Source organism: Bos mutus, chromosome 3, assembly GCF_027580195.1.
Source record: "Bos mutus isolate GX-2022 chromosome 3, NWIPB_WYAK_1.1, whole genome shotgun sequence".
Classification (NCBI taxonomy): domain Eukaryota; kingdom Metazoa; phylum Chordata; class Mammalia; order Artiodactyla; family Bovidae; genus Bos; species Bos mutus.
In genome coordinates, this window is record NC_091619.1 from 14,415,306 (window position 1) to 14,434,832 (window position 19,527).

The following is a 19,527-nucleotide window of genomic DNA, read 5'->3' on the forward strand; positions in this document are numbered from 1 at the left end:
ATTTTGTTTATATTCAAAATTTGTATTCATTGATGGGCATTTTGGAAGTTTCTGATATCTGGCTATTATGAATCATACTAGAGTGAACATTTTAATATTTGAGTTTTAGTGACCACATGCAGAGAATATGCCTACGAGAGGAGCTGCTCAGTCACTGGCTCTCCAGACATTTGGCTTCAGTAAATTGGAGTCAAAGAGTTTTCCGAACTGGCTGCACTGGTGTGCGCTCTCACAGCCTCTCATCTCTGCACATTCTGTCTTTTTAATTTTAGCCCTTCCAGTGGGTGTGCTCTTGAGGTTTTAATTTGTATTTCTCTGACGAATAATGAGGTGAACATGTGTTTTTCATGTATGAATTGGTTATTATGTGCAAATATTTTGTAATGCAACAAAAAGAGGTAGTGGGATATTTTCTCTGAGAACCTGGACTGCCTTTTTCTCGGGCTGCTGCAGGGGAGGAAGTGCCCATCTTCGGGTGCTGTGGCGGGGAGAGGGAGCAGGCATAGACCATGAGGGAACACAAGGGCTTGTCCTCCTCCTCGCACACCAGGGTCGGTGCTGGGTGTGAGAAACTTGTTCTGTAGCCTGTTCTCTTCCTTGATGTGGTGTGTTCGCCGTCCTGGGGACGGGGCAGATGTCTTCAGTGACTGGCTGCTGACCAAGGCTGTTTTCCCTACATTCAGAGCAACCTGTTAAGAATTTGAGTGTAAGTTAAAAGACTAATAAAATATTGAGTCCAAACGTCTATAACCTTCTGGGCTAGTCATTGGCCTCTTCTTGCATACTTTCAGTGATGGCAAACTCACTAAGGCATGGGCAGTCATTTTCATTGCTGGGACATTTTATTCCTGAAACGAGCAGAAATCTGCCTTCCTGTACCCTGAATTCACCCATGCTCTTTCCTCTGGGATCACTTTTGAAGGTCTGAAACAGCCATCCTGTGTCCCCTAAGACTTCTCATCTTTGTGTGAAATACTCCTATTTCTCACTCAGAGCTCCTGTGACAAGAGGCCTTACCCTTCTGCTCACATTCACTTGGATGGACTAAAATTTGGTCAGTGTTCACCTTCAACTGCAGTGTCCAGAGGGGACTCCAGAGGCTACCCAGCTCCCTTGCAGATGCTGCTCTCTCTGTGCTAACACTCATTCCCATCCTCCACACAGCTGGCTCCTTCAGATCATTCACATTGCCATTCAGACCTCACCTGCTAAGGCAGGCTTTTCCAGATGACCTGGCTACAAAGACCTCCTCGACAGTTATTGTCTCCTCACCCTATTTTGTTTTCTATATTTTCTTATTTATACATTTGCTTAGTTGCCTTTTGTCTGTCTTCTTCCATTCACATCAGCTCTGGGAAGCAGAATCTCTAATTCATCACAGTATATCCAGTGCTTGGAACAGGACTGGCCCATACAAGGTTCTCAGAAAATTTTCTTAAAGGAAAAGAAGTGGTGGGGTTCAAATTTAAATCCCTGCAATCTGAGTCCTGAGCTTATGTTCTGAACCGTTATGCACTTTAACCCCATACATTATTTAACTTTTGTCTTGCACATTTAGCCTTCCTCCCATCTCTGTGCTCTTGACTCTGCTCCACAGACTGGCTGGCTGGGCCCCAGAGTGAGTACCCATCTCTGACTCAGGCGCAGTGCCTGTATGGCCAGTAGATGGTGCTGTTGGGAAGAGAAAGGGACTTCTAAAGGAGGGCCGAGACTGCTGGAGAGGAGGAGAGATGGGGAACTTCAGGTTAGATGGCCCTGCCAGCCTGCCTGCCTTTACTTCTAGCCATTTTCAGGTGTGAGGTCAGTGTCTGTGGGAGAGAAGGAAGAGGAGTGGGCAAGTCCAGACCTGTTTTACATTGACTGAGATGTCCTGGGGTAATGATGGTAGTGGGGATGGAGTGGGAAGATATGGGATACCCCCTAACTGTACTACTTCTCTGAGCCAGGACCTGCCAGTTTGTGTTTATCCAGGCCTGGCCTGGGCACCTGCCTGTTGGTGTAGTGTCCCCTATCCAACACATACACACACCCCGTAGGGCCAGAGAGAGGGGTGGGCAGGCAGTAGACACTAAGTTGTCTGGGCTTGCAGTTTTTCTGGGAGGTTTTCCTATTCCCAGCTTTGTCTGTGAACTTCTCCAACACAGGGAGTCCTATCTGCTCTGCATCTACACTCCTGTATCATTAGACAGTGTGTCTTGTACATGCAGGTACCTGGTTAGGGTGATCAGCTTGTCTTGGTTCCTGGGAGACTTTCCTAATGTTAACACCAAAGTCCTGCATCTTGGCAACCTCCTCAGTTCCAGGACAGCCAGGATGATTTTGGTCACCCTAACAATAAAAGAAGCCTCTTTCATCTCTGCCTCAAAGGACATGGTGGTTGGATGACTCTGACAGTGCCTAAGACCTCTGTGTGGTTGGTCCAGTGAAGAGAGGCAAAGAACACAGCTAGGCTCATTGGCCATCATCCAGGGCTCTCACACTGACAGGAGATAGAGGCCAGTCACATGCCAGGCAGCTGCAAGGGGCCACAGAGCCCTAGGGACCAGTGTGGGCGCATGGTGCCCAGGCTGAAGTGTTGCAGAAGTCTCCCTGTACATTTAGGAAGTAGACTTGACATCATGGAAGGCTTCCTGGAGGAGGTGAGCTTGAAATGCATAGGTTTACAGACACAAGCCGTGGGGGAATCCTGGGTTGGAGAGAGGCAGGTACGAGTGGAAAGGAGGCTTCGATGGTTGTTAGGTGCACGTATGCCTGGAACAGATGCACCATGCTGGCCTGGGAGAGAAAGAAGCTCCAGAAAGCCAAATAGTAAGGAATAAAGGGAAGAGAGGTGTGCTAAACCCTGGCTGGGGAGACTGGATTTGGAAGGCAGTCAGGAATTACTGTGAGGTGCCACTCAGGGCTGAAGTGTTTGGGCCCCAATCCATATTTTAAAAGTCCTAAATTTGGGGGAGCCACCTCCTATCACTTACCTGTTCTCCTTTCCTCTTTCTTCAAGTTGTGGTCCACACTCTGCTGTTCCCCAGAAGTTTGGGTCCCCAAAGGGCCTCTGGGGGTATATTAGAGGCCAGAGTAATTTCCTCTGTCTCCTGACCTCAGGGTCAGATCTCCTGAGTCTCCCTGTCCCCTTAGGCTCCTCTGCCCGCTGATCCCCACTTTGCCCAGGACAGTTAGATGAGTGAGGTGAGTCTCAGCACTGGACAGGTGGAAGGAAGCATGGCTCTCACAGTAGTTATCCCTCCCTAGTTGCACACCTCCAATTTGTGGAAGCATGGCAAGTCCAAAGGCAGCTCCTCTTGCCAGCAAGCAGATCTCATTATATGAAAGCTGGGTAAAGCATCTGCCTATAATATGGGACACCTGGGTTCAATCTCTGGGTTGGGAGGATCTCCTGGAGAAGGAAATGGCAACCCACTCCAGTATTCTTGCCTGAAAAATCCCATAGATGGAGGAGCCTCGTAGGCTACAGTCCATGGGATCGCAAGGAGTCGGACACGACTGAGCGACTTCACTTTCACAGTGGCAGAAAGTAACTAAATAATTAAACTGAACCCAAATTTGTAATTTCTGTCCATTGGTTCCAACTCCATCCTTTGTAACCTCATAGAAATCCATTTCCTTCCTCACAAAGTCACTTAAAATACTTGAGCACCACAATCCTGCTCCTCTGGGCAGTGTCTTCTCTGGACTAAATAGATTTCAATATTCACTGAAGTGAGAGTCTTCAGGCTGCTGCTCCGTCCCCCTCCATCCTGCACAGGGCGGTTCTCCACAAACAGTTACCTGAGGGGTGGGTGAACCCCACCAACCTCCTGTGTGCTCCTGACACTTTGCAGCTTCTTCTCTTGGTACCCGGAGCCCATGGGGCCACACGTGCCACATACTGAGTTAACTAAGTCAAAAATGAAAACCAAGTTGGGGGAAAACGTAAAAGATTATTAATTGTACAGAAGAACAGTTTATAGAACTGGAAAGGCTTCAAGCTGAAAATGGCAAGACTCTGAGAAATTGAGGGTTACAGCTCAGTTTCTAAAGTAAGGAAGTACATTACTGTTTATCATGATTGGCTACCAGAAGCCTGCGGTGGTAACAGTGCTATGTGGAATTACTCTCTTTGGGTAATAGTACCACCCCAGACTACTCTTCTGTAGCTGATTGGCTGGGAAACTATGAGATCATGCTGACAGGAGGAAAGCTTAAGTTTGCTAATGGTCAGAAGTCAACACTTTGGGGGAAATCAGGGTAGCTTTAGTTCTGGTTATGTGGCTGTGGGTGTTTGGTGGGGATATATTAAAACCATGGCACTCAGGGACTTCTGTGGCTGGCCAGTGGTTTGGACTTCACCTTCCAACGCAGTGGGTGTGGGTTCAATCCCTGGTAGGAGAGATAAGATCCCACATGTCTCATGGCCAAAAAATACAGCCAAGAAGCAGTATTGTAACAAATTCAGTAAGAACTTAACAAAAACAAAAAGCCTACGGCATTCATGTTTGGTTCTTTAACAACTGTCAACTAGGACTTGTAGCATCTGGGAATCTCCCTGGTGATCCCCTCCCCCCACCCCTTTCTGAAAGGCTTCACCTCAGATGCAAACAGCTGGGGAAGTGTGGTTGCTGTGGGGCTTGGTCCTGGCTGTCTCCATGGCCTGGGTCTGTGTCACTGGGGCCTCAGCCCGCATCGCAGCAGTGCAGGGAGGGCTGGGCAGAGTTCTATGAGCAGGAGCCTGGTGTGGCAGTTCCCATGACAGAGCTTGATGAGGGCCTGCTGGCTCCCTGATGTCTGCTCCCCTATCTGCCATCTGCAGGTTTGTCTCCCCCATCTGCTGAGGCCTCCCCTGTAATCAGCGGGTTGTCCTCTCTCTGATATTGCTGGACTCTCCCTGCTCATCCGCCTCATGCTTCCGCTCAGCACCTGAGCATCTGATCTTGGACTCGATTCTGTACACACTTTTAGTGCCAGAGATCAAAGACATTCCCTGGGCTTGAGCCAGGTTAGAGGAATGTCCCTGAGCCTCCTCAGCCCAGTCAGAAGCTGCACTACTGGCAAGGCTCTCCTTGCAAGCTGGGGCCCTGGGGAAAGTGTTGCGGAAAGTGTTTGTCTCTCAATCGTGTCAAGCGTGTCTGACTCTTTGCTACTGGATGGACTGTAGCCTGTCAAGCTCCTCTGCCCACGGGATTTCCCAGGCGAGAATACTGAAGTGGGCTGCCGTTGTCTGCTCCAGAGGATCTTCCTGACACAGGGATTGAAACTGTGTCTCCTGTGTCTCCTGCACTGCAGGTGGATTCTTTATCTGCTGAGTCATCTGGTCACTGTGGAGCAGCTGGCTTATTCCACAGTTGGAAAATGGAAGAGAAAACTTAGTCCAAGCAGGCAAAGAGGCAAGAGAACTGATTCAGACCTCTGGAGATGTTCAGGGGCTTGATATGTGCGGGAGGTTTTGTAACGTGTCCCTTGGCACATGTGCCTTGTGGAAAGACAGCTCTCTAGCCCTATGTGGGCATGCTGCCTGCTTGGATCTTCAGCACTTGGTAGGTGATCAGTGAGCAAATGATAGGCGGATGAATGCATGAATGAGAATAACACAGCTTCTGGAAATCTTGTCTGTGTGCCATGCACAATTTCCTCATGCAAGTAAGAGTCTGTTCTGAAGTCAAGAGAAACTCTGGTTAGAATGCTGACTTCACCACTTGCTAGCTTTGTGAAGCCAGACTGGTTCCTTAACAAAGGGGCAATATACTCCACCTGCTGTCAGGATTCCTGTAGAGAATGTGCGTAGATTGCAGGTCCTGGCACTTGCCACCTGTAGACTCAGTGAGTGTCTGAGGGCTCCATGTTGCCACTTGAAATCTCCCTCGGGTCACCCTCCAGTTCTTTCTCACCTTAGAAAAATCTCAGACTGAGACCTTCGGTGATCCCAGCTGCTGGAAGACCCCAGTTCAGCCAAACGGCTGAGGACACAGCCTATAGGGAGGGGCTGGCCAGGCTGTCCATGGGGGCATAGCCATACAGGCTGAGGAGGAGGGGGTCCCTGAGGATGAAGGAGGAGTCCCTTTAGCCCTCAGGAGCCTGGCCCTTGACTCAAGTCTCAGGGCCCAGGTCAGACCTCCAGGCACAGCTGAGAAGCCACCATTGATTCTCGCCTATAAGTCTGGAGTCTCCTCAGCCCTTTGGTGCAAACCCAGAGCTCACAGCCTTGTGTTTCCTCCACAAGATGGGGGCAGTAACAGGGTGCAGGGAGGTGAACCAGGCTGTCTGGCTTTTCTGAAACCTGGCCAGATGATACGGCACACAGTTCTGGTCCTCAAGTTTGTGTTCATCTTAGAAGCACACCTGGGTTTTCCTTCAGAGAGGGATGCTATGCTTGTGGGTATCATGGCTCTTCCATTGAAGGCCCCTCCTCCCATATTAGTCCTTTCCTCTGGAAAGCAAGGGTCAGAGAGGAAAGATGCTGTTGTGGAAAGAATCCTGGACCTGAAGTGTTGAAGTCCCAGTCTCAGCTGGATTTTCTCAGGCATGAAATATGGGCATGGGTGGACCTATGATATGTTGTGGATGGGAGTGGGATGGTCTGGGTACCCCTTAAGGAGGCCTCTTTCAGCATGGCTGTTCTGTACATCTTGGAGGGCTGTTTTTTATTCCTATTTGAGATTTGTCAAAAAAGGAGAAAATGATCATCACAAGAACAGCAGGAATGAGCACACATCAAGTCAGGAATGTTTTACAATCAGCTTTATTCTGCATTTTACCTTCACCAGGGAGAAGAAGGCAAAGAATCTGGAGGACAGCAGCCTGCACCACACAGTCACAAATCCATCTCTAAAGAGTGTACATGGCAGAAATTAAGGGCCTAAAGCAGGTCAACAATGAGGCACAAAGATCAATCACCAGGACCCCAAACATCTAATCACATCTTTCCTTATTCGCTATTTGGAATCAACCATTTACATTTCATTTAGTTTTATTTTTTAAAACAAAGCCAACATTTCAACATCTAATCACTTTCTGTCATTGTTTTGGGATACAGATACAAAATTATCCCGTTTTTTAGTTTTGCAACACCACCAACTTCTTCTCCTCACTTCTGGTGGTGGTGGTGGTGATTGGTGCAAAGTCCATCAAAATTCAGTTTGTTTTGAGACTCAAGTGAGAGGTTGACATTCTGAAAGATGAATGGAGGCATCCTTGGCTGTTACACACCCAGGGTAGGGTGAATTTTTGCCCCAAGGGAGCTGAGCTGGGCTTCTGTGGTCTTCCTTGATAACCACACCATTCCGACAGCTAAGACCTTCTAATAGATTGTTGACAACCATATGTATTCACAGAGGTTGAGGAAATACGGAGAGAACTGTCTTCAGAGACACAGACCAAGTCCTGAGGAAGCCAGGAGGCGATAGCAGGGTGCACACAGAGGTACCCATAAGAAAAGGTCACCATGATGTGGGCTGGGGTTGGGATCATCTTCTGGACCCCCACATAGCCTTACGAGCACCTACTTCCCCTTGCCAGGGGGTAAGCACTTCTCCTGGATTTTCTGTGGGCAAACCTCCACACATTTTGTCTGAGATAACTCCTGGCAGGGCTCCGTGCACTGAGATGGACATTGGTCTGGACACAGAGGGAGACATGGGTCTTGGCTTTGTTGTGGGCAGTTGTCTTGGCTTAATGCCTGACACTGAGGGACACACACCTCTTGAACTTTCGTTGGGCACTTCTCTTGGCAGGGGTCCTGGCATGGGGGGAGGCACACCTCCTCAGCCTTTGCCTGGCACTGCTCTTGGGTCTTTTGAAGACATGGAGGAGGCACACATGGCTGTTTGCACTGCTGCTCATTGAAGGACATCCTAGGATGATTGGCAGGACCTGAAACAAACATACGCTTTGAAAATATATGCATTAACCATAAAAGGCTGAAAATGAAGGTCTGAGAGAGGGGAATGGGGAATAAATGGTTATTAACCCTAAGAATTCATTTCTCTGCTGGTTTTTATTCCTTTCTCTTTCTATCCCTTCTTCAGCTCTTTCTGACGCCCATCTCCTGGTTGAGGATATTCTCACAGCTTTTGTCAATATCTATAGCCCCCAACCCCCAAACTCCAGTCCCCCTATAGATCTTTTCTTTCTATTCTATTTGACTAATCCTTTTGAAATTGAGTTGCAAGAAACTAGGTGGAATACACAGAATGGTTTGAGAAGCCCGAGAAATGGTGTGGTGTGTGCATCCTCAGTTGTGTCTGACTCTTTGTGACCCCCATGGACTGTAGCCCACCAGGATCCTCTGTCCATAGGATTCTCCAGGCAAAGAATACTGGAGTGGGTTGCCATTTCATCCTCCAGTGGATCTTCCCCACCCAGGGACTGAACCCATGATTCCTGCATCTCCTACACTGGCAGGCAGATTCTTCAATGAGCCACCCGGGAAGCCCTAAGAAGTGGCAAATCACTTCAAAAAATCAATAGAAAGTACAGTCCAGTGGAGGAAGAGAATAGTAGTCTCCCAGAGACAGAACTGAAAGTGAGAGAGAGGGCACAGATGTCCCCACTTACCTGATCTTCTAGAAGCTCCTACAAAGGATGTGGATGGAGGAGCCCAGTCTGGCAGGACTTTTATACAGTGCTTGGTCCAGCCTCCTGCAAGACTGACTGGCCACGTGGGCTGAGGTCTTAATTGTGGAGTCACCATAACGAGCTTCGTCTGAAATTGCCCATGGTTTGAGTCATTGCTTGGGATGCCTGTTAATCAGCCTCTCTTTTGGCCTCTGGGTCCTCACCATACCTCAGCAGGGAGGGGCTCCCGTCAGATCTCTCTCATTAGAGGCAGCCGCGAAAGAATGTTCATAAAACGTTATCTCAGCCTCAGAACTAGGACTGGGTCCCTTGTCTGCCCAAACTGGTTCAGGATGTGGTGAGATAAGATCCGCCTTGCTCATCTCATCTTCAGCCATGTAAAAATTTATGCCTAAAGTCTGAAGTCTGTCTAGGTCAAGGGACATATGGACCCTTTCAGTCCTTTCTACTAGATCCTTCTTCAAAGTCACACTCCTTTGGACACGAGGAAGATAGGGCCCAAATTGACAGACAACCTACGGCCTCCTGCAGAGAGTGATTTTTTGAAAGGAGATCTGGAGGGAAATTGGAGTCATTTGTCACTCGGGTTGTAAAGTAGGGTGGAGGGGAAGAAAAAGAAGGGAGAAGGCAGATAATCTTCATCTTCTCAACCTTGATTTATGACACTTCTAAGAGTGGAGTTAGCTACTCAGAGTTTTCATAGTGACCAAGAAAACAGGATGGACCAAGGATCTGTCACTTTGCCTTCTGGAAAAACTTTTATTAGAACTCAGGTTAATAAAAGTTAGAGGGATGAAAGGAAAAGTTGCAAAGCAAGCACACCCAGTTTGCTCTACTTTAAATCTCTGTTTGAGTTGTCACTTCCATCTTGTGTGCCTTCCTCTCCTGGGCCTTTTGAAATCCTAAGCGTTTGTCAAGGCTCCACTCTAGTCTTCCGTCTTCCAAGGAGCCTTTCCTGGTTAAACTAGAAACACTTTTGTCTCTTTCTGAACCCTCACAGTATCTTGTTTGTGTTATTCATATGACATTTACCATTGTCATTGGCTTCCCAGGTGGCACTAGTGGTAAAGAACCCATCTGCCAACTCAGGAGACATAAGAGACTCAGGTTCAATTCCTGGGTTGGGAAGATCCCCTGGAGAAGGAAATGACAACCCACTTCAGTATTCTTGCCTGGAGAATCCCTTGGACAGAGGAACCTGGCAGGCTGAAGCTGAAGCTCCAATACTTTGGCCACCTGATGCAAAGAGCTGACTCATTGGAAAAGACCCTGATGCTGGGAAAGATTGAAGGCAGGAGAAGGGGACAACAAGGGATGAGATGGTTGGATGGCATCACTGACTCAATGTACATAAGTTTGAGCAAACTCTGGGAGATGGTGGAGGACAGGGAAGCCTGGCGCATTGCAGTTCATGGGGTCGCAAAGGATTGGACATGACTAAAGTGACTTAGCATGGATTGTTATTTAGGAATTCCAGTTGTTTGTGTACAAGATCTTATTTCTATCTTGGGTTGTAGGTTATTAGGTGGTGGGGGCTGTATGACTGAGTAAGTGAAAGAGAAATGATTATTGATGGAGTAAACACATTAATTAAAGAAGGAAGAAGGTGAATGGGAGACAAAGGGAGGCAGAGAAGGATTTGGAAAATGGGAAAACATTCATTGTACAAGAAGCCCTGTAATCACAATGTGGTGACCTGTGCTTGTTTGCTAAAGTTGACCAATTTTTAGGGACTGTAAAGCTTGAAGAGATAGGTTTAGGTCATTTCCTAAAAGAGGCTAAAATCAGAAAAGCTTCAAAGATTTATACAGTTTTTGGATGCTTGTTCCTGAAAAAGTTTTCAAAAGGTGAACTGGGGGAGACCAGGTGATGTTTTGGCCTTCAGGACTGGTACATGGAGAATTGATGTAGCACTAGCCTGGCCCCCTCAGTGTCCTGGGGAGGGACAGATGCTGGAGTGGGGAGGGGACAGAGGCCAGCCAGGGGAGTGGTGCTGACGTTCCTGTGAGGACATAATCCTCTAGGCTGCAGTGGGCGTGGGGTGCGGGGGACCAGGAGAGGATTTGGAAGACCTATGGGAGTATCTGAAGAGATAGGTCATTTGGGGAATCTGGGAACTGGATGATCAGGTGTAGAATGGGGGGCTCTCCTCTTCCTTTCTCTTCTCTTCGTTTTTCATCTCCTCCTTCCATTTCTCCTTTCCCTCTTCATCTCCTTTATCTTTTCTGTGGAATGCTGTCTAAGACAGGGGTCCCTGGTCTGTAGCCGTTAGGAACCAGGCCACACAGCAGGAGGTGAGTGACGGGCTAGCGAAGCTTCATCTGCTGCCTCCCCCTTATTCGCATTATCACCTGAACCACCCCCCACCTAACTCATCCCCCTCCAGGGGAAGATTGTCTTCCAAGAATCCGGTCCCTGGTGCCAAAAAGGTTGAGGGCCATTGGTCTAAGAGACAAAGCAACTCCTTGGGAGGCCTAGGAAGCAAGGCATTCTCTGTTGTTGAGTTTATTCATTGTTTCATTCTTTATTTCAGTCATTTGTGGCCTTGCTTTCAAGCGGCTCACAGTCTCATGGGAAAGATGGACAGAGTTAAGCCCCCACATCCCAGAAGAAGGCCGCTACACTAGCCCTGAGTGGAAGGTTCTAGAAGGCTTCCAGAGGAGATGTCTGTGCCATGTTTTACTGGACAGTAGGAATTAACCAGGCAAGGAGGGTGGGCAGGGACCTGCTAGGGAACTTGGAGGAAGGCATCTTCATTAGGAGCTTTTTGAGAGGAGAGGCCAAGGCTGATGCAGAAAAGAGATGGGTGGGAGATTAGGGGAGGAAGCCTGCTTGGTTGAATTCTCCAAGTTTTCTGCAGCAGGATCCCCCAGAAGACCTTGCTCATGCAGAATGGATTTCTGTGTCTTTGGCTGAGCTGAGGGAGAAGAAGACCAAATAGATGTGCAGAACAATGGAGAAACTTCTCATGGAGGAGGGTGAAGGCAGTTAGGAGGAGCCCAGATTTCAACTCCTTGAAAAGGACCGACTCTGAGCCGATCACATTGAAGTGGGTCCAGTGCAATCACAAGGGTACTTCAGTGCAAACAGGCAGAAGAGTCAGTGTCAGAGTGATGTGATGTGAGAAAGATTTGGCCACTGCAGGTTGTGTAGATGTTGAAGGAGACCCTGGCCCAGGAATGTGGACAGCCTCTAGATCTGAGATTCTCCCCTAGAGCTTCTAGAAAGACATGTAGAACTGCTGGCATTTTGATTTTAGCCCAGAGAGACCTATGTCAGACTTATGACTTCCAGAACTGGATGATAATAAATTTCTGATGTTTTAAGCCACTAAAGTTGTGTTGAGTTATTATAGCAGTAACAGAAAATTAACATGCCTTCCCAGTGTCTGAGGCTCTTGGAGACTCTGGGGAGGGAAATCTCAAATGAAGAACTAAATTCCCAGCTTAATACTCCTTTTTTTAAGCATATCAGACAAAGACTTGCTTTCAATAATGCATGGAGAAAGAATGGACTCGGGATCCCATTGACTTAGGGGTGACTCTGTTACATACAGTGTGTGTAATATTGGATAAGCTATTTAGCTTCTTAGAGCCTCAGTTTCCTTTTGTTGAAAAGGGATAATACTGTTTCACAGATTTCTTGTAACAAATAAATTAGAAAACATAGGTACCAACACTTAGGGCCATCAAGCTACTTACAGAATTGTAGAGCAATCTGAATCTGTCCAGGACTCACCTCCTCCATGAAGCCTTCTTGACTCCCCCCAGTCCTCCTTGTCCTATTTCCTTTCCGAGTCCCCCCAGCACCTGGTCTTTGACTTGTACTTTTCTATGCATTGAGTTGCGGTAGACAGACTTCTGTACAGAGACTCCAGAGACCTGGCTCTGTCCCCAGCAAGATGTGTGACTTCAGGCAAGTCCCTGGCCCTTTCTGGCTTCATGTTCATCATATTTAAAATAGAAAGTTAGATTAGAAATCAGTCGAGTCCATTCCAATTCTGACATTCGGTGATACCATACATGTGATCATGAATGGTTAGCCTCATAGCTACATGACTTTGAAGTGTACATGTGTGTTGTGGGCTCTTCCTCCTCAACTGGGTTGCAAGCCACCCACAGGAAGGCCCAGTCTTCTATCTTGTGCACGTGGCAGTGATCTAGCCAGGTGGCTGGGTGACCTTAGGTGACCTGTCTTTTCCTTGGTACAGAGATGGAGTATTTGGAGTCTGAACACTCAAAAATCAGCCTTAGTGGCCCAGTATTTGGATCGGGGCTGGGACACCTTTGGGGAGATTGTCCCAGCCCACATCTTAAGATATGGTGACTAAGTAGTTTCTCTAATCATCCCTAGCCCTCCAGCAAGACTGGGGACAGTCTGATTCAATGCCACCTGAGATTTAAGATTTTAGATTTCTGTAACTGTCATTATTGGGAACAAGGGTGTAATTAAATAGGGTCAGCAGAAGAGAGTCAGGTATGTGCAGGACATTGCTTTTTCCCCTTTCCCATCAAATAACTACCTCCTTTGTTCATATCGTAAAAGTTCCCAGACTCCTCTGAATCACTCGGCTGATCCCATCAGCCTATCATAGGACAGCGGCTCTGATAAAGCTGAATGTATCTCGTCCCGTTTCCTGGGGAGCAGGTGCTTCTGGAGAGCTTAAGGAGCTTGTGGATTCCCGGAGCTGAGTCCACTTCTCTTCTCACTTCCTTTCCTCCTGTGTCACCACACAGGGAGTCTGACTCAGAGGTCATGGGAGGGGCTCTGGATCACAGGCCACGGGCCCAGAGGGGCCCATGGATTCCACCTGCTTGTTTTAGCCAAGCATGTGCTTTAAACAGGAGACAAGGAATCATTTACTGGCTGCATTTTTTTAAGATGAGGAAACCGAGGTGCAAAATTGTGTAGGGCCTTGTTCGAGGTTATATGGTGAGCTCGTGTCTGGGCTAGGGACCTGTCCATGTAAAAACATTTAGGAAACTACTGTACTGGGGATTCTTTATAACTTTAAGGAGGCAACAAAGACACAGACCAGTAAGTAGTTCTTAACAGTTTGGGAGTGATGAAGACATTCCCAGGTGGCTCAATGGTAAAGAATCCTCCTGCCAATGCAGGAGACACAGGAGACGCAGGTTCCATCTCTGGGTCAGGAAGATGCCCTGGAAAAGAAAATGGCGACCCACGCCAGTATTCTTGCCTGGAGAATTCTATGGACAGAGAATCGCATGGACTGGTGGGCTACAGTCCATGGGTCACAAAGAGTCAGACATGACTGAACAACTGAGCATTCAACTCATGCATGAAGATGTATCTATATATACAAACCTTCACTTTCAGGGGGTTCATGACCTCTGGGTTAAAGACCACTAACAGAAAATGGGGGAAATAGTGTTCCCAAGTTGTTTGGGCTTGATGTTGGTCTTCAGTCCTTTTCCCTCTGAGTCTGGGTTCAGGATAATCTTGGCATAAAATAGAGTCAGAAATCCTGTACTCTTCCAACAACCAAGCCACTGTGACTTCGGGTACATTGTTTTCCTCTCTGGAATTTTGTTTCCTCACCTGGACACTGAGGGCCTGTTAAATGCCGCATCCAACTCTCATATCCAGTGATGACAAAGTCCCCTTCTGACTCCTACTGTGATTCGTGATCTCCCGGGTCCCAGCTGGGAAATAGCTTTCAGGCTGAGCATCACTTCCTCCTAGCCTGGGAGAGAGCATGGAGCTCTTTAGGTGAGCTATTTGAGGTTTCCTGTACCTGGAAGACAGGTGCAACTAAAAATACCCCAGTATGCATTTTATGATCCGTTTGTATCTTAGAATCCCTATATTAATATTTGGCATTTGACTTTCTGTATTTACTGATCTGTTTGCTGACCATTAACAGCTGTGACATAGAAGCAGTTATGACTTGTCATCATCAATAAAGCCTCCCAGGGTGAGCCTGTATGTGTACCTGGCTGGAATATCTGGTCACATAGAAGTAGAATGGGAAAATAACACAGGTTTGGTAACTGGTTACTTCCTGCCATCTCCCCAGTTCCATGTGTGTAGAGGTGGGGGATTAGTGAACATGATCGCTAAGGTTCCTTTCAGCTTCAAAGTAAGACATCCTTGTATTCCGTGCACATCTTTTCATAGCATTGGCTCACCTTGCCTGTTGTCCCCAGCTGGCCTCATTGGAAGACTTAGAAGTGCTTTTCCAAGACTGACGGTACACACCCTGGTTCTAGAGAAAACGTGATGCAAGGGAGTCTAGGGTAGAGTATCTTCTTTCTGCCCTTCTGAAGGACCCTCAGAATGGCTTTCCCAGGAAAGGAGAAGGCTTGGTCCTGCCCCCTCACATTATCTGAGAGCCATCAGCCTGGCACTGCACAGATTCTCAGGGTGCCACTCTTCATGTGTTGCTTATTTACACAACCCTCTACCTTTTGGAGCAGGTGACTGCTGCTGGGGCTGGAAGTAATTACGGCATTCTGCTGGGAGGTGGCACACTCATCATGTTCCAGCCATCTTCCAGCTGAATTGCCTTTGATCCAGGTTTTTTTTTTTTCCCCTCCCCCGCTGGGAAAGTAGTCATTAAGAGATGTCTATCTTTTGTTTCATTTACATAGTAGAAAAGAGAACTAAATTGGCAGATGGATGGTTTCATGTTCTCAGAGCTGGCCTCCATCCAGTCTGTGCCATATCCTCAGGGCCCCCAGGAGAGCCCCAGTCCCTGACCCACACTGCCATGGAGCCGCTTGGCTGTGGGACTGTGATCCTATGCCTTGGAGGCAGGCACCAGAGCAGAGGCGTGCTCAGGAGAGGAGAGGTGGAGAAAGACGTTCTTCCTTCTTTTCCTTTTCTTTTTTTGTTCATTTGAGCAAATGAGAGGAGCTTGAGGGTCTCTGAGGCATTCATGATTATATCACTTTTTCCTATTACAAAAGAAATAGAAGCCTATTGATAAAAAGGCAGAAAATAAAACTACTTCACCGGTTACCCATAACTCCATTGTCCTAAAGTGACTAGAATGCTGACAAATTTCCTTCTATTATTATCATTATTATAGAAATTTTGGATTAAACATAACTGTTTATGCCATACATTCCATTAATGTTTATATCAGTTCAGTTCAGTCGCTTAGTCGTGTCCTACTCTTTGCGACCCCATGAATCGCAGCATGCCAGGCCTCCCTGTCCATCACCATCTCCCGGAGTTCACTGATACTCACGTCCATCGAGTCGGTGATGCCATCTAGCCATCTCATCCTCTGTCGTCTCCTTTTCCTCCTGCCCCCAATCCCTCCCAGCATCAGAGTCTTTCCCAATGAGTCAACTCTTTGCATGAAGTGGCCAAAGTACTGGAGCTTCAGCTTTAGCATCATTCCTTCCAAAGAACACCCAGGGCTGATCTCCTTTAGAATGGACTGGTTGGATCTCCTTGCAGTCCAAGGGACTCTCAAGAGTCTTCTCCAACGCCACAGTTCAAAAGCATCAATACTTTGGTGCTCAGCTTTCTTCACAGTCCAACTCTCACATCCATACATGACCACTGGAAAAACCATAGCCTTGACTAGATGGACCTTTGTTGGCAAAGTAATGTCTCTGCTTTTGAATATGCTATCTAGGTTGGTCATAACTTTTATTCCAAGGAGTAAGCATTTTTTAATTTCATGGCTGCAGTCACCCTCTGCAGTGATTTTGGAGCCCCCCAAAATAAAGTCTGACACTGTTTCCACTGTTTCCCCATCTATTTGCCATGAAGTGATGGGACCAGATGCCATGATCTTTGTTTTCTGAATGTTGAGCTTTAAGCCAACTTTTTCACTCTCTTTCACTTTCATCAAGAGGCTCTTTAGTTCCTCTTCGCTTTCTGCCATAAGGGTGGTGTCATCTGCATATCTGAGGTTATTGCTATTTCTCCCGGCAATCTTGATTCCAGCTTGTGCTTCTTCCAGTCCAGCGTTTCTCATGATGTACTCTGCATATAAGTTAATGTTTCATTAAAATTTATCCAAATCTCTGTTAGATTGAATTGTCTCTAAGTCACACTGTGATAATTTGCTTTATATAGACTTTTTTTTTCATTTTGGAATTATTTTTCTTTGCATGAATTCCAAGACAAGGAACAATTGGGTCCAAGAGTTGAATCACTTTATGCTTTTGATACATATCATATTCTTCAAATTATTTTCTAAAAGAATTTTGTCTATTTACACTTTCACCAATAGTGGCACAGTGTTTAGCATTGGGGTTCTGGGGTTTATTATTTAAAAATGATCATTATAAATTTTATGTATAATTTCATATTTATGTATTTACATAAGTTTAGATACATAAATATGGTTTCCGCCTTGGGGTTATGCCTGCAAAGACCCATCACATACCCAGATTATTTGAATAGTTTTCTTCTGGTGCTTTTATGTTTTGTCTTTTTGATGTGTTTATTCCAGAGATTTGTTTTGGTGAGAGGGAAAAGATTAACTTAAATTTTTAAATAAAAATTATTCTAGCATCAAAAAGTGGCCATTAAATATGTGAATAAGAATGATACCTTATTGTTCTATTTTCCTTCTCTCTCCTCCCTCTTTTCTTTTGGATTGCTAGTGGGTGGAAGAGTTTCCCACCTGTTACCAACAGTTGAACGTGCCCCACCTCCCCTGATTCCCTACATCAGACTTTCAGAGGTTCCTGCGTCCAGGAGGAACCTCTCTGCAGGACCCTACAGTGTGGGTGCCAAGCTCCCATTCTTGCTAGGAGACCCTGAGACCCTCAGGGCTCTGCATGTCAGAGAAGACAACTAGTCATTTTGACATCTGAAGAAATGAGGGGATTGTACCCTAAAGGCCTTGTCTAGCTCTTGTGCCCTAAAAGTGCTTCTGCAACCAGCTGATTATATGACCTTGGCCTAGTGGGGGCCCCAGATGTCTTTTCTTGGGCACATTTTGAACTATTTGTACTTACTGTACCCTTTGCTGTCCTGAACCATTTTCCAGATTCAAAGGGATAGAAAGATGTTTATGGGCCATGATTCTACAGGAAGTACCACAGATTTGGCCTCTTTCATTACCTCTGTGATAGTAGAGAATCCTAAACCTACTTCTGCTCAGATGTTGTGAGCTTGGGCGTTGTTTTTGGAAAGAAGCAATCAGATTTCTTTTCTGGAAATAACAGGAGTGCCTCATAGCATATCCATCAACAAGCTGAGTCCTCCTGGTCAAGGACCATGGCGCATGCAGGGGGCTCTAAGGGGTGAGGAGACCCATCCTGAAGAGGAGCGGAGACTGGTGGAGTTGAGGGAAATTGAAATGGTGGCGGTGAGTCCACATTCCTGGGTCCTGAAGTCCTGGTTCCTACAGTTCTCTCTTTAATTTTACATGCCCTCTCCTCATCCTAATATCCTTCCCGGCAATACAAATGAAAACTTCCCTTTGGTGAACTGAGCCACTTTGGATGTGCACTCCTTGTAGCTGTGTGTGTGCTAAGTCACCTCAGTCATGTCTGACTCTTTGCGACCCTATGGACTGTAGCCTACCAGTCTCCTCTGTCCATGGGGATTCTCCAGGCAAGAATACTGGAGTGGGCTGCCATGCCCTTCTCCAGGGGATCTTCCTGACCCAGGAATTGAACCCAGGTCTCCTGTATTGCAGGCAAATTCTTTACCGTCTGAGCCAGCAGGGAAGCCAGAGGGAAGCAGAGCTAGAGTTTAAACACATGCAGCCTGTTTTCAGAATGTTCCGGCCCAGCATCAGGCAGTGGGACTAAAAGCCATGGCAGACTTCTTTCCTTGACTTTGCTGGATCTTTCCCCAATGTCCACTCCCTTTCCCCCTCATGCCCGCTTCCTGCCTTGTGCTCAGTGTGTCCCCCGGGGATGCCACTTCGATAGCCATGTTTATAGCTTTCTCAGGTGGTGCTCTAACAGGGCATGTTCCCCGGGTGCACCCCTCAGAAGATGCCGCACCCCTCCATGCAGCAGGTGGGGTCAGATGCATGGCCATCTTCCAAGGTTGTTGAGTGTGGAGGGCCTGGGTCCTAGCCTCACGCCCCAGGGGATTGCTTCTTACTGGTATTAAAGCTGGAAGACAACAAACCCCCAACTGCCAAGAAACCAGGAGAAGGAAGTCTTGCACAGCAGAGGAACACGTTTACTTGTCAGCTCATGGCTTCAGCTCTCAGCCCCTCGGTGGTGAACGTGATGAGATGGTGGAGGTAGTGGGCTGGGTGGCACCCTTGGTGCCTCATTCTGGGGGTGGGCAGGGTGGTGGGCATTTAGGAGGACAGGACTTGACACATGGCTTAGGAGGGCAGGGTGGTGGGCAGGGCGGTGGGCAGGGCGATGGGCATGGTGGAGGGCACTTTGGGGGTGGGGGGCACGATGGGGGACATGGGGGACACGGGGTGCACTTTGGTGGTGGGCACTTTGGTGGCTGGCACTTTTCAGAGCACCGCTGCAGCAGTCTCTTTAAACAGCTGGGCTGGCATTTCGTTTCGCACTTTTGTTCACACCCGGGATCACATTGCTTGGGCTCATTCTTGGGCTCACCAGGTTTATTTTTATCATCACTCGACATTCCTTCTTGATTCTCTGAGCCCTGTAAAGAGATACATGACAGGTTGTTTGTGGGAGACCATATTGCAGGGTGGGAGGGGGGCCTCCTGCTCCTCACACGTCCTGCCCTGTGCCCAGCCTTATTCTTAAGAAAGCCTTTCCTGGGACACGTTCAGGATCTAGACCAAATTCTTATCTAAGGGCTGTCTTCTTGTCCTTGCAGTGCATTACTGACAACATTTCTTGATCTCATCACCCTTACTTTGCTTTCTCTGCATTTATCCTTGTCTCTGTTCCATAGCTCCTAGAGCAGGAGTTCTTAACCTAGGGTCCTGGGACCTTGCCCAAACTCAACATAAGAACCATACTTAACCATATATTTACCAGTGTAATCAGTATCTTCCATAACCCCAGGTATTTTGTTTCA

At 47.3% G+C, this 19,527-nt stretch overlaps 2 protein-coding genes across 2 annotated transcripts; both read right to left on the reverse strand.

Moving 5' to 3' along the window:
- Positions 1–7,489: 7,489 nt before the first annotated feature.
- Positions 7,490–7,840, reverse strand: PRR9 (proline rich 9). Its single transcript, XM_070363263.1, has one exon. The coding sequence runs from the start codon at positions 7,838–7,840 to the stop codon at positions 7,490–7,492; it is 351 nt and encodes a 116-aa protein (XP_070219364.1).
- Positions 7,841–18,789: 10,949 nt separating this feature from the next.
- LELP1 (late cornified envelope like proline rich 1) lies at positions 18,790–19,122 on the reverse strand. Its single transcript, XM_070363275.1, has one exon. The coding sequence runs from the start codon at positions 19,120–19,122 to the stop codon at positions 18,790–18,792; it is 333 nt and encodes a 110-aa protein (XP_070219376.1).
- Positions 19,123–19,527: the final 405 nt, after the last annotated feature.